General features: G+C 38.4%; 1 protein-coding gene across 4 annotated transcripts in view; it reads left to right on the forward strand.

Moving 5' to 3' along the window:
* YTHDC2 (YTH domain containing 2) overlaps window positions 1-22,355 on the forward strand; it is a 75,154-nt gene that overhangs the window by 19,944 nt on the left and 32,855 nt on the right. For all 4 annotated transcript variants that reach the window (XM_032335378.1, XM_032335379.1, XM_032335381.1 and 1 more), the window contains 11 exons: window positions 202-304; window positions 1,550-1,706; window positions 4,698-4,805; window positions 6,158-6,306; window positions 7,901-8,036; window positions 14,272-14,398; window positions 14,656-14,721; window positions 19,835-20,013; window positions 20,446-20,542; window positions 20,623-20,710; window positions 20,797-20,877. In XM_032335378.1, coding sequence (XP_032191269.1) covers window positions 202-304; window positions 1,550-1,706; window positions 4,698-4,805; window positions 6,158-6,306; window positions 7,901-8,036; window positions 14,272-14,398; window positions 14,656-14,721; window positions 19,835-20,013; window positions 20,446-20,542; window positions 20,623-20,710; window positions 20,797-20,877 — 1,291 coding nt within the window. The remainder of the gene's footprint in view (window positions 1-201; window positions 305-1,549; window positions 1,707-4,697; window positions 4,806-6,157; window positions 6,307-7,900; window positions 8,037-14,271; window positions 14,399-14,655; window positions 14,722-19,834; window positions 20,014-20,445; window positions 20,543-20,622; window positions 20,711-20,796; window positions 20,878-22,355) is intronic.

Below are 22,355 nucleotides of genomic sequence, written 5' to 3' on the forward strand. Positions count from 1 at the left end.
AAAAATTTTGTAAGATTAGCAAGTATGAAAGACATATTTTACATAACTTGGGTCATAAAGCATGCATACCAGTTTGCCATTATATTAATAACCTTAAGTAACCCTTATTAAAGTGCATATGAGACTAACATTTAATGTGATCATGCTTTCTTTACGTGTAGGAGTTGTAATTGCATGCTTTATTTTTATTTTTTTAAAAAGGGTTTCTCCAAAGACACTTCTGACATTTTGCACTAATGGTGTATTGCTTCGTACGTTGATGGCAGGAGATAGTACATTGTCAACTGTGACACATGTTATTGTGGTAAGAATATTGCCGAGTTTGTCATATACAACTCAGATTGCTTAGAACGTTGAATATGTAATGACATTTTTAGGACAGGATATGTATGAGAACCAATTCTTTTAAACAGCTGTTATAATTAGGTTGCTTTCTATTGCCTGTAATTGTTAGACATAAATATTTGTATTAAGTAGAGATATTCTTACTATCAGTAAGAATTTAGGTTTTATGAGGGCAAATAAAGTATGTAGGTAAGTTTTTCCAAAGTGCTTTTTATATGAGAAAATGATACATGTATTTAGCATTTCCCAGAATGGTGACAGTTTCCTTTTTTCTGTGTGCTTAGTCATCTGATTCCTCATTTTAGCTACTGTGTATTTCCTAGTCTTGGAGTACACTTTTTTTTTTTTAAGTTTTTATTAATTTATTGGACAGAGAGACAGCAAGAGAGGGAGCACAAGCAGGGGGAGTGGGAGAGGGAGAAGCAGGCTCCTTGCCGAGCAGGGAGTCCGATGTGGGGCTTTGGGGTACACTTTGGAGTCATTTAACTTCATAATTCAGCTGCTAAATTAAGTAGCTACTGATGAAGTGGATGAATTACCACCTTATTAAAAAATTCTAAGTTTTTATCCAGTTTGTGTCAGAAAAACATTAGATTAAGTTGTATAAGTTTGCAGTAAGCAGCTTTTGGAAACTTACTAGTTGTGTGCTTTCAAACCAAAGGGTGCACCAATGCCCCAATGCTAATGGAAGCTTATTTATTTATTTATCTAAAAGATTTTATTTATTTATTTGTCAGAGAGAGAGAGAGAGCGAGAGTGCACAAGCAGGCAGAGTTGTAGGCAGAGGTGGAGAGAGAAGCAGGTTTCCTGCTGAGCAAGAAGCCTGATTCGGGACTTGATCCCAGGAACCTGGGATCATGACATGAGCCGAAGGCAACGGCTTAACTGACTGAGCCACTGGGCGTGCCTAGAAGCATATTTAAATACATTTTCTATGTATTAAAAATACATTAGTCTCCAGTACTTCAGAATTTGTTGTAGTTTGTCCTTTATATCCTCTGGGAGGTGGTGCTTTGTTACCCATGGTGGTTGTTGATGTCTGATTATTTCTGCATTATCCATAATACAAAATTTTCATGAGTACTGATTGGATTTATTCACATTAAATTTGAATTATTATAAAACCTAGTGGTTCTGTACTTTTAAAGTCTTTGTCATCCATAATGTTTTAACTATTCCATGGTTTTATTTTTGTTTATTGCAGGATGAAGTACATGAAAGAGATCGATTTAGTGATTTTTTACTTACAAAGTTAAGAGATCTGTTGCAAAAGCACCCAACTTTGAAACTTATTCTTTCTAGTGCCGCCTTGGATGTAAATCTTTTTATAAGATATTTTGGAAGTTGTCCAGTGATACATAGTAAGTTAAACGATCAGATTTCTTCTAGGATTTTCATGAAAGTATACTTTTTTGGCCTGATTATATTTACTGTAATAGGAGCTGGGGAATGGCCTGAGGTAGGAGCATCCATTTCTGTTTTCTATGAGGTATGCCTCAAAAATCTCTCTAGATTTTTGTCTAGACTCTGTGGGACTGTTGTGAGGGCACTTCTCTAGTCTTAAAAGGACATGTGCTTTATTTTGGTCCTTTATCTTCCTTTAATTCTGTCCTCTCATTTCCCCTTTGTTGCTAGACTCCTTGAAAGAGTAGTCTGCGCTCCCATGTTTACTTCCTATGTACTTCAACATAGGCTGCCTTTCACTTTTGTCCTGTCCTTTAATCCAAACTGGTTTTGACACCAATCTTTAAAAAAACAAATTATTAAATTCTTCCTTAAAAATTGAATAAGTTATGTGTGTTTACCTCAGTGATATATACAAATATAAGAGAGATGTTCAAAATTGCCCCATCCTCTTTCCAGTTTATGGCCTACTTTGCTGATATTACTTGAGGTTAAAGCCTCGTGTATGTCCTTTCTTATGCTCCCCATGCTCATAACATATCAGACACATCCATGTACATGTGTCTAAACTGGTTTTAGAGAAATGAGCACATGCCTTCTACATTATTTTGCAATTTGCTTTATTCATATGACGTTACATCCTGAAAAGCCCTCCAGTGTCATAGTTGCAGATGTAGTTCATTATTTGAAGCAGCTGCTTTAATATTTCATAATACGAATGTACCATGATTTATTTAACCATTTATTTTCGGACACTGATTGGTCCTAACTCTTCCCCTGACCATAAACAGTGTTGTAATAAACATCATTGTGTGTATATCCTTATATACTGGTGCTCTTAATCCTAGGGAGAGATTCCTGAAAGTAACAGTGTTGGGTAAAAAGAGTGTATCTGTTTTTAATTTTCACAGAATTTGCCACTGTACTTTATCAGAAGAGCTGAAATGATTTATATGTATTTCTGTAGTGCATGAGGCTGTTCATTTGTATTCTTACAGATGTTGTTTGATACTGACTTAATTGCCAAGCCTCCTATTTCAGTTTTACACAAAGATCTTGAGTTTTGTGTATTTCTCATGGTTGGCTTCTCCCTTTTTTGTGTGTGAAATGCTCTCATCCTATAATTTACTTGACAGTACTGCCTCCTAATTCTTGCATTCTGCATTAGGGTCCATACTTTCATGGTCTCCTTTGTGTGGTTGTTTGTTGGTATTTTATTGGCATTCTTCCCTTGACCCATTTTTTTTCTCTTCCTTACTCACCTTCCCTTCTTTTCTTTCTTTTGTTTTTCCTCTTTTTTCCTGCTCTGTACTCCTAGGTACTGGAGACACACCAGTGGTTTCCCTGGAAGCTCTCATTCATGCCCTTGGCTTCTACTTTCTTCTTCAAACTCATGACTCCTAAATCCTCATTTCCAATTGAAGTTGTTCTCCAGAGCTTTGGGCTTAGATGTCTTATAAGCAGACCATTTTTTAGTAAGTCCCAAGCTAAATATTTAATCTGTTCTACAAAATCTACTTCTCATTTGTTGCCCCTTTTAGTAAATCATACCATCAACCTAGTCACCTAAGTCACAAACCTGTCTTTCTTCTCGTAATATTCTTAGATGATGAGACACATAAAATGTGTGTGTCTGCTAACTGAAAGCTCATTTTGGCATCTCATGTTTGACACATCTGAAACCAAACTCCCAACTCTGACTCGCCAAACTGTTGCTTTCAGCTTTTCTTGTTACCTCAGAGAATGACCTTGTCTACCCAGTTTTGTGAGCCAGACATCGAAGAAACATGGTTGACGCTTTGTATTGTTCCCTCACATCCAATTTAGTGTTGAGTTCATGGATTTTACTTCCTGACGGTCTCTAGAGTCTGTCTCATGTTCATTTTTATCATCACCAGTTTCATTCAAATGTTGTTCTCTTTCATGTGAATTATTGGAATGATAACCCAGTCTGTTCCATCCCTTCTGCTCTCTTTTAAATCTCTGCTCTCCATTGCAGCTAGAGTGGTCTTTTCTGACATGGAATTCTGAGAATGTTGAACACTTTCTTGATCTGAAGACTTTGGATAACTTTTACCTCAGGATGAAGACCTAAATCCTTAATAAAACTTACCTGTTCGGGGCACCTGGGTGGCTCAGTGAGTTAATAAGCCTCTGCCTTCAGCTCAGGTCATGGTCTCAGGGTCCTGGGATCGAGCCCCACATCAGGCTCTCTGCTCGGCGGGGAGCCAACTTCCCCCCTCTCTCTGCCTGCCTCTCTGCCTACTTGTGATCTCTGTCTGTCAAATAAATAAATAAAATATTAAAAAAAACCAAAAAAACCAAACTTACCTGTTCCTCCTGCCTCATCTAAAATTGCAGTCCCTTCTTTACTCCCTGTCTCTCGCCATGTTCCAGCCAGCTTGGCTGTTTAGTTTCTTTCTCAACATAGGATGTTCGCATGTACTTTTGTTCTCCTCATTGTACACTCCTCTCCTGTTAGTTCAGTATTTTGTTTACCCTTTCTTTTGGTCCTCATCTTCTCTAAGAGGATGATTTTCTAAATTCCTTCAGACCCCCCTTTATGTCATGGTATCTTGTCCTTCTCTCTGAGAGGACTTATTACAACTCTGTTTTTACATTTATATTCTGGATTTTTGGATTGATGTTTGTCTCCTTTGCTAGCATGTAAGCTTTAGGAGATTCGGAGGTGGCTGTCCTTCTTATGATTTGTATTCCTGGTGCCTAGCATGATGGCAGACACATAGCCCTGGAAGAAATGAATGAATGAGTAGTTCTGGAACATAAAAATCAGAATTAGGTTTAAAGGACAATATCATGAGGATCACTTTCCCTGTGGAATTGCTTTTGGATTTTATACTCAGGTTCATTAACTCAGGATTTTCATGTTTTTGTGTGCATTATCTCTAAGATGCAAATGGACTCTTTAAAGTATTCCTGTCGTTTAGTACAGGGAAGACCATTTGAAGTGAAAGAAATGTTTCTGGAAGACATCTTAAGAACTACTGGATACACAAACAAAGAAATGTTAAAGTACAAAAAGGAAAAACAACGAGGTAAGCTTTTTATCAAACAAATACTAAAGTACTATTGATACAGTTTTTAGAGTCTTCGACTGTGGAGGTGCAAGGACACTTGAAAGTGTTTTTCCTTTGTATATAATCATATAATAGTATATTAGAATTCTGTCGCAAGTGTACTTACTACATTGTGGTTTATGCCCATAAATTGTGATCTGTGGAGAGGAATTGACAGTGGATGCCAGGGTTGAGGAGGAGCGTGTCTGTATTCAGAGATGCAACCAGTGTTGTAAGGAGGCAGAGGGGTAGGTGCTGCCCCATCTGTGATGGGCCACGGGGTGGGGGGGATAAGAGTGCAGTATGCCATAGCAGAGCTCATGGGACGGGAGTGGGGAGTTGGGCGAGAAGGATGGAAAAAGGTAGCATGTGAGTAATGACAGTCTCATCTTTGATACAAATGTCAAGGCTTCAAATCTTGATTTCTTTTTTTTTTTTCTGAGAGAGTGATCCTTAGTGAGGGGGCGGAGGCTGTGGAGGGGCAGAGGAAGAGGGGGAGAGAGACTCCCAAGCAGGCTCCACACTCAGCTTGATCTCACAACCGTGAGATCATGACCTGAGTGAACATTGAGAGTCAGACGCTTAACCAACTGAGGTACCCAGGCGCCCCTCGATTTTGTTATGAGTTGCATCTGAACTTAAAATTTAGCTTTATTTGTCCATTACTACATCTTTTCTCATGACTTAACAGTATCTCTCAGCTTTTGAGTTAGGGTGAGATTCCTTTTTTGCTGACTTGTAATTACATTAATCATGATAGAAGATTTGGCTTCAAGCTTTGATTCCTTTGTTTGTAGTCTGTATGACCTTGGCCAGATATCTTAAGTTCTTTGGATTCTCCACTTGAAGAAAAGCAGTTTACTGTGCCTGTTTCACAGAGCAGTGCTGAAGTAGTAATATGCAGATCATGAAACTAGTAGTTCTATAAATTTTTGAAGGTGAAGACGGTGTATAACTATTATCTCAAGCAACTGGCATGGTGTAGAAGTTCAGTAAACTGGTTTTCACAAAGTGCTCTATGAATGTTAGTCGCTGATTTAAGCAGTATTTAGTGTATGGCTAAATACTGTTATTTGAATTTGGACTCACTTAGGAGTAAACGTCTTACTAGTAATGTGAACTAGATGTTTTGAAGCAGTTTCATATGTCCTTAAGGAACAGTGTGACAAATTTTACTGAACGTTTCTTGTTAATGTATTTTGAAAAAGTAACTTCAAAATTAGGCCAATGTTTAAGTATTTTTCAAATTCAGTTAATTTTTTTAAACAAAGGCATATATTCCCCCAGTTGAAACTTTTATCTGCTTACTCTTTCTTTTGTTATTAATTTAGAAGAGAAACAGCAAACCACCCTTACAGAATGGTATTCGGCTCAAGAGAATACTTTCAAGCCTGAGTCTCAGAGGCAGAGAACTGTTCCCAGTGTGACTGAAGAGTATGATTTATTGGATGACGGTGGTGATGCTGTCTTCAGCCAGTTGGTAAGACCTCATTGGTTTCACATTGATATTTTGAGTGAAAATCATACAGTTTAAATTAACATCTTACGAGATTATAATTGTTACTGGATTACTACTGTGTGATTCTCTTAGTTTATCTTAGGTACAACATATTTTTCAGAACAACTTTTTTTTTTTTTAAGATTTTATTTTATTTGAGAGGGACAGAATGATAGAGAGAGAGAGAGAGAGAGAGCGTGAGGGTGGGAAGGTCAGAGGGAGAAGCAGGCTTCCCGCTGAGCAGGGAGCCCAATATAGGACTCGTTTCCAGGACTCCAGGGTCATGACCTGAGTTGAAGGCAGTCACTCAATCAACTGAGCCACCCAGGTGCCCTCAGAACAACTTTCTAATGTACTTTTTGGGCAATTAATGCAGCATCTTTTATTGTTTAATTTTCAGTTTAAATTATTTCAATAAAATAAATTTTTTGAGGAAAATAGTTATAGATATTATGCGTAATACATTATCATTGTCTGATATTTTGTCATCTCAAAAGTTTAAGAACCTGTGAGCTAAACAATGGCTGATAGGCTCAGGCTCAGTTAAGAGAAAATTGAGGAAGGACTGTTGATACTAGAGCACATAATCCACCAACCCGCTGTGTGACTTTGTAAAATCGGTTACACACTACAGACCTCAGTCTCTTCTCTGCTCCTTTTTTTTTTTCTGTTTTTTTTTTTTCTATAGAATCTTTTACACATGAAATATTTCATGGAAGCCGTGCGTGCTCACCCTCAGTGTCCACCCCCATCGGTCGGTGGGGCCTCTGCTACCTTGGGTTTCATGGAATCTGTTTGAAAACTGGAACTAGCTGGTTTCCTAGGCACCTTCGGGTCTTTCATTTTGGCTTAGAATTCTTTAAAAGGCATTGGTGATGAGTGTGATGCAAACTGTTGCTGGGCCAATGGACTTTTTAGAGAATGTTTAATTGTTTTGAGCATGAGAAGGTACACATGCAGGCCCCTAAACAGGTATGTTTTAAGTTCTAATGCGTCCAAATGAACTCTACATGTTCCTAAAAGCACTTGTGCAGAATGTTTAAAAGTTGTTATGTAGTATGGGGAACATCCTTCTGGCTCAGTGAATGGCATTTGGACCAATAGATTCGTGTTTCTTAAGCCTGGCTGTGCACAATCATCACCTCAGGAACTTATAAAGCCCTGTAGGATGTGGCCTGCATCAGCAGAGGTTCTAACGAACTGGCCGTGGGGTGGGACCTGACATCAGTGTTGAAAAACACAATGGGTGGTCCCTCTGGTGTGCAGCTGGGAGAGAGAACCACTGGGGTAGGTATGTTTCACAGCGTTCTGCCAGAAGCACATTTAGATAATATTTTGACTGAATCATACTCCTTTGTTTACAAACCCATTCTCAGATAAAAGGTAAATGTTAGAACAAAATACCGTGTTATAAGTGGAATGTTTGTGTTGAGATGAGAAACTTCTATGGTAAAGCTGACGCTGTAATATGTGGTTAGTAGTTCTTGTGGCCATTGTGGTCATCTCACATACTTTGCACATAAAGGTTAAGCTGTTACGTAATTTATAATCTTTGCTTTTTTTTTTTTTTTTAAAGACAGAAAAAGATGTGAATTGCCTTGAACCATGGTTAATAAAGGAAATGGATGCTTGTCTCTCTGACATATGGCTGCATAAAGATGTCGATGCCTTCGCTCAGGTCTTTCACCTTATTTTAACTGAAAATGTTAGTGGTACGTGTTATTTCTTTTTTTTTTTTTTATTTTATTTATTTTTATTTCCAGCATAACAGTATTCATTATTTTTGCACCACACCCCGTGCTCCATGCAATCCGTGCCCTCTATAATACCCACCACCTGGTACCCCAACCTCCCACCCCCCCGTCCCTTCAAAACCCTCAGATTGTTTTTCAGAGTCCATAGTCTCTCATGGTTCACCTCCCCTTCCAATTTCCCCCAACTCCCTTCTCCACTCTAAGTCCCCATGTCCTCCATGCTATTTGTTATGCTTTGGTACGTGTTATTTCTTAAAACATATTTTTATCACTTTTACGGTTATTTATAGTGGAAGTGTAATTTAATTCGAAGTGTATGTACTACATTTTTTTGTTCATAACCAATAATTTGTTCTTTGGGAGTACTTATTCACGTGGACAAATCAGGATCTTATTAGCATAGTAGGATAAATAAATATTTGTTGTGTTAAATCAGGGAATCTTTTTTTTTAAGGTAAATTCTGTACCCAGTGTGGGACTTGAACTCATGACCCTGAGATCAAGAGTCCCATGCTCTACCAACTGAGTCAGTCATATGCCCCTAAATATTGGGATTTTTTTTTTTTTTAAGATTTTATTTATTTATTTATTTGACAGACAGAGATCACAAGTAGGCAGAGAGGCAGGCAGAGAGAGAGGAGGAAGCAGGCTCCCTGCGGAGCAGAGAGCCCGATGTGGGGCTTGATCCCAGGACCCTGGGATCATGACCTGAGCTGAAGGCAGAGGCTTTAACCCACTGAGCCACCCAGGTGCCCCAAATCTTGGGATTCTTTTTTTTTTAAAGATTTTATTTATTTATTTGACAGACAGAGATCACAAGTAGGCAGAGAGGCAGGCAGAGAGAGAGGAGGAAGCAGGCTCCCTGCTGAGCAGAGAGCCCGATGTGGGGCTCGATCCCAGGACCCTGAGATCATGACCTGGGCCGAAGGCAGAGGCTTTAACCCACTGAGCCACCCAGGCGCCCCCCATAAAGCGGTTCTTGACTTTGTTTTCATATTCCACGTATTCATTTGCAAGTCCTGATGGTTTTACCTTCTAATTAAATCCTGAATCTGACCCCATTTTGCTCCTCCTCCTGCTGCCATTCTAGTCTAAACCAACATTTCCCTCCCGGGACGATTACTGAAGCCTGTGAACTGCTTTTATTCTTAAGTCATTCTGGTCTGTTCTCCAGAAAACAGTCAGAGTTACCCTTTCAAAAAAGCTGGCATCATGCTACTTCCCTTCTTTCCACTCTCCCGTGGCTTTCAGTTACACATTGAGTAAAAATCAGAGCTCTTTCCCTGATTGGGTCTCTCTAACTGCCTTTTGGACCTCGTTTTCTACGACTGTGGACCTTTTGCCACTATTACCTCCTTGCTCTTCTTCACGTATCAGCACATTCTGACCTGGGGGCCTTTGCTTTGGTTCTTGTGCGTGGAGTGCCGTCCCCACAGATGATCATACCGCCCAATGTCTACTTCATGTAGGTCTCTGCTTGGGTCTTGCCTTCTCAGCAAGGCCTCTTTGGGGTCATTTTACTGAAATTGGGCCCTTCTCTCACTCTTTCTCTGTACCCCGCTGTATTATTCACTGTTGTACTTTCATTACCTGACAGTGTATATTTTTAATTTTTCTTTCTTTCTTACTCTTTCTCACTCTGTTTCATCTACTAGAATGTAAACGACATGAGGGGGAAACCTCGTTTGTTTTACTCATCTCTTATCCCCAGAGGTTTTGTAGCAAGTGCCCAATAAATATTTATTGAAAAATGATACAACTTCTAAGGATCCCATCAAATGATTCATTCATCTGTTTGAATATGTTTAGTGATAAGAAGCTCACTACCTTCCTTTGGGACACTTTTTTCAAATTTGGTGTCTTTTAACCGCTAATTTTTTTTATATGTTCTGAGGAGTAAAGTGAAATCTACCTATATAGCTTCTACCCTCTTCTGCCTTTGGGGTGATATTGAGGAGATTTAGTATCTGCTTATGCCTGACAGACCTTCAGGTATGAAGATAGTTATTCTTCCAGCTTTCTCATTTTCTGGGCTGACCAGACCTGACTTCATCTGTTTGTCTTTAATGTGAGATGCGGTTTAGTCTTCTAAAGAAGAGGCGGTTTTGTCTGCCTTCTCTGGTTATGTGGAGTTTGTCCTTTTTTAAAAAGCATGCTGTCCTTTCCTGAGTGTTAATCTTAATGACTACCTTCAAGTTGAGTAGGTCAATCAGCCTAAAAACCTCTACTTTTTACTTACAGTAATTCAGCCTGTGGTCAGGACAGCTCTTTGCCATCCACATTGTCTTACTGATTCATACTGCCTTTGAAACTTCTAGTTCTTTTTTTTTTTGTTTAATAACTGATTTTAATAAATGAATCCCTCCCATCATTTACTTGTTGTTCTGATTTTTTTTTTTTTTAGTTTAAGACTTTCTGTTTGTTCTGTTTAAATCTCATAATTAAACGGCCCATTGCTTTTGTTTCACAGCTCCCCCCCAGTCTAATTGTTACCTAATATATTAATAAACTTTCTCAGGTTATGAACTCAAGAGGCCTGGGTCACTGACCAAGTGCTGTGTATGCTTTAGGTCAACATTTGGGTGTGGTTGTTCAAGTGGTTATAATTCCATTCATCTACTAATCTAGCAAACCTCTTAAGAAGGAAAGGAAGGGGCGCCTGGGTGGCTCAGTGGGTTAAGCCACTGCCTTCGGCTCAGGTCATGATCTCAGGGTCCTGGGATCGAGTCCCGCATCGGGCTCTCTGCTCAGCGGGGAGCCTGCTTCCCTCTCTCTCTCTCTGCCTGCCTCTCCATCTACTTGTGATTTCTCTCTGTCAAATAAATAAATAAAATCTTTAAAAAAAAAAAAAAAGAAGGAAAGGAAGATCTTTTGGCCTTTCTTGTTTTTTTTTTTTTTTTTTTTTTAAGATTTTTGTTCATTTATTTGACACAGAGAGAGTGAGAGCACATAAAGGCAGAACAGCAGGCAGAGGGAGAAGCAGATTCCCCACCGAGCAGGGAGTCCGATGCAGGATTTTATCCCAGGAGCCTGGGATCATGATCATGACCTGCGCTGAAGGTGGATGCCTAACCGACTGAGCCACCCAGACGCCCCATGGTCTTTCTTATTCTTTGTAAATTTATTTTGGTTTCTGTTGCTCTATTTTTTTCTAGCTTATTGGTTATTAAATAATCTATCTGTATTTTGAAATTTTTTGTATTTGGAAACGTTGATATTTGTTCATCTCCAGTTCTCTGGCAGTCTTTTTTTTCACCCACAGAAAAAAGCTTAGCCATCTTAATTGAAAGTTAAGAAAATTTGAGCTCTGAGGCATGTTGCTTTAAAATATTTGTATATTTATGAAGCATTATTCTTGACCTTTTTTTTTTTTTTTTCTAAAAGAGAATGAGAGAGAGAGAGCATGAGAAGGGGGAGGGGCTGCAGGGAGGAGTCTGATATGGGACTCCATCCTGGGACTCCAGGATTATGACGTGAGAAGAAGGCAGTTTCCCAACCAACTGAGCCACCCAGGCACCCTATTCTTGACCTTCTTCCTAGATATTTCTCTAGTGTGTACTGGGCTATTACTTTGATGTCACATCCTGTGAATCCAGGTTCCTCATCTCTTTTTTCTCTTTTAAAGATTTGTTTTAAAGTAATTATTATTATTATTTTTTAAGATTTTATTTATTTATTTGACAGAGATCACAAGTAGGCAGAGAGGCAGGCAGAGAGAGAGAGGAGGAAGCAGGCTCCCCACTGAGCAGAGAGCCTGATGCAGGGCTCGATCCCAGGACCCTGAGATCATGACCCACGCTGAAGGCAGAGGCTCGAACTTACAACCCCGAGGTCAGAGTCACATGCTTTACTGACTGAGCCAGCTAGGTGTCTCTGGGCCACTCATCTTTTATAAGTGTTTCACTGGACATTTTTTTTATCCTTTCTTCCTTCCTTCCCTCTTGCCTTCCTTCCTTCCTTTTTTGGATTTTATTTTTTTATTTGTCAGAGAGAGAAATAGAGAGAGAGGACAAGCAGAGGAGGCAGCAGGAAGAGGGAGAAGCAGACTCCTCACTGAGCAGGGAGCCTGATGTGGGGCTCCATCCCAGGACCCAGGGATCATGACCTGAGCTGAAGGCAGACGCTTAACCGACTGAGCCACTCCGGCCTCTCTCACTGGACGTTTTCTAGAGTGCAGTATTTTTTTTTTTTTTAAGGTTTTATTTATTTATTTATTTGTCAGGGAGAAAGAGAGAGATGGAGAGCACAAGTGGGTTCCCTGCTGAGCAAGGAGCCCAGTGTGGGACTTGATCCCAGGACCCCTGGGATCATGACCTGAGCCGATGGCAGATGCTTAACCCACTGAGCCACACAGGCATCCCTAGAGTGCAAGATTCTAATGTCTGAAGCTGTGTGAAGTGGACAAAATGCTATGGTAGCTCTTTGAACAGTTACTGACTTCCCATCTTTTTATTTCTCTTCTAAAATCTCAACCCTTAATTAGCACCAGAGTTGAAAATGCCTCATGTAATCCAGGAAACCTCCTACTTTGCAGGTTTCTTTTTAATGCCATCAGTTTCTCTGTGGAATCCTGTGGAAGCAGCTAGTAATTAGTGAGACAGGCATTCTCTGTCATGCTTACTATGCTAGTCCTCTGTTGTTGCATGACAAATGAATGATTCCCAGCCTTAGCACCTCAGTCATTTGTTGTCTCACATTGTTCCTGAGACTCAAGAATCTGAGACCGGTTCTGGCTTCTAGTGACTGATAAAGTAGTAGTGGAGCTCTTGTCTGAGGCTTTGGTCGTCTGAAGGTTCACGGGAACTGCAGGGTCTGCTTTCGAGAGGCTCACTCACGTGGCTATTGGCAAGAGGCCTCAGGTCGTCTCATCTCCTCTTTTGGCAGAAAGCCTCAGGTCTTGCCATCCAAACCCCTTCATAGGGCTGGCTGTCTTAATCTTCCCTGCATGTGGCAGCTGGCTTCTTTCTTAGTGAGTGAGTCAAAAAAAGGAGAGAAAGCAAGCAGGAAGCCATACGTACCTTTTAGAGTGAATCATTTGGTTTAGGGAACTTAGACTCTACCTCTGGAAGGGAGGAGTACTAAAGAATTGTTGGATATTTTAAAACACCCACACTTAGTCACACCCTGCTGCTCAAAATACACACATTTTGGTTCTTTTCTCCAAGGCTATCAAACGAATATTCAGCTGAAGCAGTAATTCTCATATAGTGAGTACAGATCATAATCTTTTCAGTCCATTTTAAAACTACGTGTTCCTGGCCATCCCACACCTACTGACTCTGAATCTAGGAGTCAGTCCTGGCTGTCTTTGGTTTCAGAAGTAAGGAACCTTAGGTAATTCTCTTGTAAGTCTTCCCCACTTGAAAAACCACTGACTTATATTAATAATGGTTACCAAGTTTTAGAGTATTATTAAACACTGAGGATGATTGGGTATTTATGGAAAATTAAAATTGCCCATTTGCGATTATTTTAAATTTTACTGCAGAGTTTTTTTTTTCCAGTGATGATTTCTTTTTAAAATCACCAATTTTGTAATTTAAGCAGACCAGTGCTAAGTGATTATAATAGATTGCATTTCTTGAGAAATATATTCTAGGAAGGAAATTAAATTCAGTAGAACTTTAATTATTTTTCTCATGGAGGGCTTTTATGGGAAGTAAACTTTCTGCCAATGTTATTTCCATTAAGCATCTCAGAAAGTAACAGTCTGGAATGATGGGGGAATAAAAGCAAAACAAGAACAACAAAAAATGGTCTTGGACTTTGCATTTGCAGTCTTAAGCATTCTTTTCTAGTTACTGATGAACCTTAACTTTTAATTCTTTAATTATGTCTTGTCATTTGGTGATTAAGACAATATCTGGGCTAGGAAGATTATTTAAGGGTTCTGCAAGTTACTAGCCTTCCTCTTTTGGTTCTCATTACCCTGGTGAGCTTGAGACAGCTGAACGACTATCTCTTGTTCTCCTACCTTCCAAATGGTCATCCCTCTTCCATCCTGTTTAAACTAAGGGTGCGTTAATAATAGATCTGTGTCCAGGGTAATGTAATACTGTTACAGTGTTGTTGGATGAAGGAGCCAGTCCCAGGTTGATGTCCTGACGCTCATTTCTTTCATTAAGTTAAAAAGGAATGAAAATGATCGAAAAGTTTGGAAATATAACCTGCATTTGTCTTTTCCTTGCTTTAGTTGATTACAGGCATAGCGAAACCAGTGCAACAGCCCTCATGGTTGCTGCAGGGCGAGGTTTTTCAAGTCAAGTAGAGCAGTTAATTAGCATGGGAGCCAACATTCACAGTAAAGCATCGAATGGCTGGTAAGTATAAACCACATCCCTTCTTGCTGTTTCTCTGTACAGCTCCACATACCGGTTTTGATTTCTTTTGTTTGTCTTTGTACTAAAAGCTATTGTGTAATAATTGTTGGTCCATCTCTAATGGTGAATGAATCCTTTGACTCGTTTTATACATTTGAGAACATTATTTCTCTGTCTAAATTTGATCTCTTTTTTAAGAATTTTTTATTTTATTTACTTATTTATTTAAAATTTGATCTCTTTTTGAATTTTGGCAGGATGGCTTTAGATTGGGCCAAACACTTTGGACAGACTGAAATAGTGGATCTTCTAGAATCATACAGGTAAAACTTTATACTGTGTTTAATTAACCCTAACCTGTCTTTTTTAAAGGCTTAACCATGTAAATGACAGCATATGACAAGGTAGGCTATAGTCTCTTTTGCAGAGATTTTCTTTTTTCTCTTTTGAATTCTAAGGAACTTTTGTGTGATTGTTATTTTTTGTTTTTGGTAGGGTGCCAGTAAGATCCAGTGTTATAATACTTTATTTTATTTCATTTTGCAAAGCAGAAGGGGGATTTTCAGTTAACCTACTGAGCCACCCAGGCGTCTAGAAGGGGGATTTTCAGTTAAACATAGTAGATACAACACATGTAATTTATCTTTGCATTTTCCTAAAACCTCATTGAAATGGTAAGGAAGGATTATAAAACGTGTAAGCTAACAAAGTCGAAGAGATTGGAAGAGGACATAGCAACTGGTGAAAGATAGGAGTAAACTTTTGGGTAATAGAAGGCTAATGGATGAGTGGTGTTTGACTTAGCAGAGCTGAGAAAATGGAAAGCTCAGTGCAGGGAAGGGAAGTACCAGGGAGAAACCAGCTCATTTTAGCTTCTTAGAGGTTCAAAAACCCTACCCAGAATTGATTGAAATTCTTTCCGAGGAACATTCAGAATTCCAGATTTCCACCTCTCCTGCCATTAGCTGAGATCTCCCTTCCCTACCTTGGCAGGAAGTGGGAAGTTTATTAAAAAATTAAGCCACATGAAGCTTTGGACTTGGGGCCCATCAAGCACAGAGGGAGAGTGGGAGTGAGGTATCAAAGAGGAAGGTCCCCTGACAGACTGAAGGTTGAGATTCCATCCACTCCCTTCCACTGCTGTCCCTGTCGCCGTTTCCTGTTAGAAGCTTACATTCTTCAGCAGAAAATGGGAGAATTCTTTCCTGGGAAAACAGACCAAGCCGACAGAAAAGAATTAGAATTATGGAAGGTTTGGTATTCTTTTCATTGAAATGACCATCTTTAAGCCAAATAGCTCGACAGTCGCTGCCTGTGCACATGGACGTTTTTTGTGCATTCTCTATGAAGATTAACAAACTGCCAAGCAAGTTTGAGGGGAAAAGTACCCACGATCAAACAACAATAGCAACAAAAAACCCTGGAACTTTGATGGGCTGCGCATCAGTAATCAGAAGAAAACTTCAAAAGCTAATAGAAAATACTCATAAAACAGAAACAATGTGTTATAAAACAGGAACAGAACACAAATCTTTATTCAGATTTTATCTTCATGAGGGCTACCTAAATTTATCCTGTTGTGGTAGTTTACCTTCTTGTGCTGTTGATCCTTCTCAACCTACTCTATTTTTCCTTTTTTTTTAAAGATTTTATTTATTTATTTGACAGACAGAGATCACAAGTAGGCAGAGAGGCAGGCAGAGAGAGAAGGGAAAGCAGGCTCCCTGTGGAGCAGAGAGCCCGATGATGCGGGGCTCCATCCCAGGACTCTAGGATCATGACCTGAGCCGAAGGCAGAGGCTTTAACCCACTGAGCCACCCAGGCACCCCTATTTTTCCTTTTGTCTGTAGGACCTGTCACCCTCTGACACATTTTTTTTTTTCTTTTTTAAAAAATTAAATTCAATTAATGAACATACATTTTTAGTTTCAGAGGTAGAGTTCAGTGATTCATCAGTTTTTTTTTGTTTGTATTTTTTTTTTTCTCCGAACTTATTCATATTTTCAAGATTTTATTTGAGAGAGAGTGTGTGCGCATGTCTCTCTAGTGAGAGAGACAGGGAAAGCGAGCGTGAGCAGGTGGGAGGGACAGAGGGAGGAGAAGCGGGCTTCCTGCTGAGCAGAGAGCCGGATGCAGGGCTCAGTCCCAGAACTGTGAGATCATGACCTGAGACAAAGGCAGAGGCTTAACCCACTGTGCCACCCAGGTGCCCATCATCTTATTTTTCTTTTTTAGTTTCTTTTTCTTTAAAAATTTCAATTCAATTAATTAACATGTAATATATTATTAGTTTCAGAGGTAGAGGTCAGTAATTCGTCAGTCTTGTATAATATCCAGTGCTCATTACATCACATGCCCTCCTTAATGTCTGTCACCCAGATACCCCATCCCGTAAACTCCCTCCCCTCCAGCAGCCTTTTGTTTTCTATGATTAAGAGTGTCTTATGGTTTATCTCCGTCTCTGATTTCATCTTGTTTTATTTTTTTCCTCTCTTCCTCTGATCCTCTGTCTTGTTTCTTAATTTCCACATATGAGTGAGATCATATATGTATAAATTTGATTTAAAAAAAGGATTCGGACAATACTTTCAAATGCAATGACACAAATCGTTTATTTAGGTAATTAAAGGTTTTGGCTAAAGTTAGATTAGATATTTAGATAGATATGTAGATCTTAGATTAAATATCTACAGAAAAGAAAAAGGTAATTTTAAAAGAAAATATATCCAAAGAAAATATGTTTTATAATACATTGATAGCACTTTGTTTTCAACCTATAAGAATCAAAAAAGATAAAAATGAATCTTAAGTTAAAATATACTAAAATATCTTTTACACAAGAATATAAAAATGTTTTATTTGAGTTGGGGTTTTGGATTTTATTCTATAGATAATAGTCTCAGGTGAAGTGAATGTTTGAAGTATGAAGTTATTCTTGTTATTTTAATTTCATTAAATGATAATGAAGGTTAGAGTCACAAAGTTCTTAACAGACCCAAATGCTAATTATGTTATGCCAGATTTTGTTGTCATTTCAATAATAGCACCCAGAACTAGCAGTCCTTTTTGACATTGATGCTTTGAATGTTCCAGACGTTCTTAGGGTGCTGGGAATAGCTCAGTAGACACTACAGATTACCAAGTAGCAGTAATCTGGATAGTATTCTAATTATCCTGCCTAACTGGGCTTTCTTTTTATTCTGCAGATCATGACATCAATTACAAATTTCAAATGTTTAAAATTAAATTTATGATGTTTGCAGGATTACTGATAATTGATAAGTAAAGTTAGAGCTTTATTTTTTTTTTTAATTATTTGAGAGAGAGAGAGGAAGAACACAGAGCAAGGGAGAAAGTTGTGGGGGGAGAGTTAGGGGGAGAGGGAGAAGTGGGCTCCCTGCTCATGGGCTCCATCCCAGGACCCTGCGATCATGACCTGAGCCGAAGCCAGATGCTTAAGTGACTGACCCGCCCAGGGGCTCCTAAAGTTAGAGCTTTAAATGTGGTCTTTTTATGATCGGCTTCTGTCACAGCATTGTACCCTCTTCATTTACCTGTTAAGAAGTAAGAAAACAAAAAATTTGGGATGTTTTAAAATGAATCTTAAAATTTAAAATAACTACAGTTAGAATTTTAGTATTTTCTCTTTTGAAAGCAGGTTTAGTTATTTTTCTGCTAAGCTCTTTGGAAGAAATTGGGCAGAACTGAACTTCTTAGAAATCTTAGTAATAGTTACTAGTAATGGCAGAAGATTACATTTTACATATGGGATGAAAAAGCAAGCTGTTATTTCAGTAATTTATGCTGATTTAGGGCTTTTGGAAGATAGCATAATCAATCTGCTTTTAATATGGAATAACCAAATTGGCAGTCATGTTAAGCTGGCACCGGTAGAATTGTTTTAAATGTAGACTTTGGGGGCACCTCGGTGGCTCAGTGGGTTAAAGCCTCTGCCTTCGGCTCAGGTCATGATCCCAGGTCTTGGGATCGAGCCCCGCGTCGGGCTCTCTGCTCAGCGGGGAGCCTGCTTCGTCCTCCCTCTCTCTCTGCCTGCCTCTCTGCCTACTTGTGATCTCTGTCTGTCAAATAAATAAATAAAGTCTTTTAAAAAAATAAATGTAGACTTTGCTTCAGAGTGTTGTTTATAAGAGTGAACAATTAGAAACAACCTATTAAAAAGTGAAAATGATGATCAAAGGTTTGTGTGTTTTAAGTTTTATTGAGATAAAGTTTACAACCATGTAATTCATCCTTTTGAGTGTACAATTCAGTGGCGTTTAGTGTGTTTGCCTTGTTATGAATTTTTTTTCAAGATTTTATTTATTTATTTATTAAGAGAGAGCAAGCAGAGGGAGGGGAAAAGGAGAGGGAGAGGGAGATCTTGAGCAGACTCTGCACTAGGTGCGGATCTCAACGACCCTGAGATCATGACCTGAGCTGAAACCAAGAGTCGGACGCTCAAACACCTGAGCCACCCAGGTGCTCCCATGTTCTGCAGTTATTATGATAATAATTTTGAGAACATTTTCATCACCACCCCCCAAAAATTCCTGTAATCATTAGCAGGCACTCCTCATCTTCCCCAGCTCTTCCAGCCCTAGGCAACTAGTCTGCTTCCTGTTTCTGTAGATTTGTCTATTCCATACACTTGATCTAAGTGGAATGATATATACGTGGTCTTTTTATGATCGGCTTCTGTCACAGCATGATGTTTTCAAGGTTCATCCATTCATGTTCTAACATCCTTTCTGACTTGAGTTATACTCTGCTCTGTGGCTAGATCACAGTTTGTTTAACCATTCTTCAGTTGATGTACATTTGGGTGGTTTCCACTTCTTGGCTGTTATGAATAATACTAGTGTGAACATTTGTGTGCACCAGTTTATATAAACATATATTTTCATTACTCTTGTTTATAAACCTAGGGGTGGAATTGCTGGGGCATCTGGTAACACTGTGTTTAACATTTTGAGGAATGGCCACATTGTTTTTCGAAGTGACATCATCATTTTATGTTCCCACTAACAATGTATGATGGTTACAATTTCTCCACACCCTCTTTAACACATATTATCTTCTGTCTTTTGATTATATCGTCATCCTACTGGTATGAAGTGGTATCTCACTGTGGTTTTGATTTTCATTTCTCTGATACGTAATGTTGTTGAACATCTTTTCAATGTGTTTATTGGCCATTTGTATGTTTTCTTTGGAGAAGTATCTTCAGATCTTCAGATTGTGTTTTCGAAAAGCACTTATTGATAGATTTTACTTCGGATAATGTATGTGTAAGCCAAAACATGAATTGTAGCTAGGACGTTAAGTATCATTTACCCTCCTTAGGGTATATTCAAAATTTAAAGAAGGACATCATGGGAATCATTACTGTTTTTGATGAAAATTGAGTTGGCCTTTTTTTTTTTCTTTTTTTTAAGTGCTTCACTGGAGTTTGGAAATCTAGATGAAAGTTCTCTGGTTCACACAAACGGAAGTGACCTCAGTGCAGAAGACAGAGAGCTCCTGAAAGCTTATCATCACAGTTTTGATGATGAAAAAGTAGACTTGGATTTGATCATGCACCTTCTTTACAATATCTGTCATGGTTGTGATGCTGGTAAATGAGTATTGTCTAAAATAACTAGAACAGCAAAGTGTACTTCAATTTCCAAGATAATATTTTGTGTGTACAGATTTTTACAGAATTCCATTGGCAGTACTGCATAAGTAATCTCTTAAGTGTCCTAAGTATTACACTTTATCAGTATTTCAAAACTAGTTATATAGCTCATCATAGCTGGGCCTGTCAATAGTTTCTGGTTTGTAAAGCCAGAGATTTAATATTTTATTTCATTTATTTTAAAAGATTTATTTATTTGAAAGGGAGACAGAGAAAGAGAAGGAGCAGGTGGTAGGGTAGAGGAAGAAGGAGAAGCAGGCTCCCCCAGGATCCCAGGATCATGACCTGCACTGAAGGCAGCTGCTTAACTAAGCCACCCAGCTGCCCTGAGATGTGATTTTTAAAAAAAAAAAATCCTTGTTTTCCAAGGTGCAATATTAATTTTCCTACCTGGATATGATGAAATTGTTGGACTGAGGGATCGCATCCTGTTTGATGACAAGCGGTTTGCTGACAACACACATAGGTAAAAGCTAAAGTTTTATATTTGTTGCTCTAAGTAACTGATAGGTATCATAGTGTGTTTTCCCTTTCCATTGTCAACAGATACCAAGTCTTTATGCTTCATTCAAATATGCAAACGTCAGATCAAAAGAAAGTATTAAAAAACCCACCTGCCGGTGTTCGAAAAATAGTAAGCTTCATACAGTTTTCTTTTGTCCATTGCAATAGCCATTGATCCTGTATTCATATTAACTGTGATGTCACATCCCCTTGCAGATCCTTTCCACCAATATTGCTGAAACCAGCATCACAGTCAACGATGTTGTCTTTGTTATTGATTCTGGTAAGGTGAAAGAGGTATGTGTAGATAAGTTGTATTTTGTTTAAATGAAGAGGTTTACGTTACATTCCAATAAATGGTTTTATGATTCATTTTAATGAGAAGATGGTTCTGCATGAATTTAACATAGTAATTGTTGATTTCTCCAAAGTGAATATTTTACCATAAGCAGTTCAGAATGTAGGATCTAATTATTGTAACAGATTATACAAAAATAAAAAACAAAACAAACTAGCTTCTGCTGATTAAATACTAGGAAGAATGTAAAGGGTTGGCTAATTACACTGAAAGTTTTGTCACTGTATGGGAATTGGATTACATGTTTTGTATGCTTTCCTTCTTTCCTTCTACATATGGGCATGGAACATGTCCCTCTTCTTCAGAGTTAATCTCCAGGGCTCCACATGTAGTGGGTGTTCAAAAGACATTTTGTTCAAGAGAACCATACTGAGACAGTACAAGCAGTCAGACCAGACTTAAGCAGATGCCAGTTAGCAGCCACACGGGCCCAGCATCTGCTTTTATAAAAATAAATATCACTGGAACACTGCCCTGTTCACTCTTTTGTCTCTTGTCTGTGGTCGCTTTCACACTGCAACTGGAAGAGTTGCAACAGCGACCCTCTACAAAGGGTAAAATATTTACTGCCGGCCCAGATATAAAGAAAAGACAATATTTATTTTCTGTTAGCACTGGGATGCTCAGCAGTTCTCAATACCCTTCATTTTGGTGGATCCTTTCACAGAAAGAATGGAAAGTGATAGAGGTGGTTGATTTTCAAGGGAAGATCCTGTCTATATTGTGGAAAGCAAATGATGTCTGTTATAGTGGATAGCAATGATCATGTTTTAATGTGGGAAAATTTGTTAATTGCTTTTTAATGTTTTCAATGTAATTTTTAGGAATATCTTACAGAAAACAAAATTTTATTATAAAATTTGGACATTTCAGTATAGTTGGGTACTATAAAGAAGAGATATGTTTTATTTTTTTATCAGAGGTTAATGATGCATATTATCACAAAGTCTGAATGGTGAGTCAATGAAAATTCAGATTTTATTGCCCTGATTATCTAAAGCTGATTAAGTAGATTTTGAATATCTTAGAAATTAATTCCTATAGGTGTCATTTATCAAGTAAACCATGGTTTGGAACATGATGGTAGTGTCAGAAGTTATTTTACATACAAAACTGACAAATATGACATTTTATTAAAAACCACATAAGTAGCATCTTTTCTAAAAATCCCATAATTAAACTATTATAAGAACACATTTGTATTTGCTCTACTTAGTTATTTTATGAAAGGGAAAGTATAAGTCACTGAATGGTTAAGTGTATATTTTAGTTAGGAATGCATTCTTTAAAAATCTCTACAGTAAATTTTGGCTTTAGATTAGTTAGGGAATATAGAGGTGATAATGGTTCTTTACTTTCTCTTTTACAACATTCTGGTTAGGCTAACTGTTCGTAGCTCAGCAGAGGGTAAAATGAA

The sequence above is a fragment of the Mustela erminea genome, chromosome 3 (assembly GCF_009829155.1).
Source record: "Mustela erminea isolate mMusErm1 chromosome 3, mMusErm1.Pri, whole genome shotgun sequence".
NCBI classification, from domain to species: domain Eukaryota; kingdom Metazoa; phylum Chordata; class Mammalia; order Carnivora; family Mustelidae; genus Mustela; species Mustela erminea.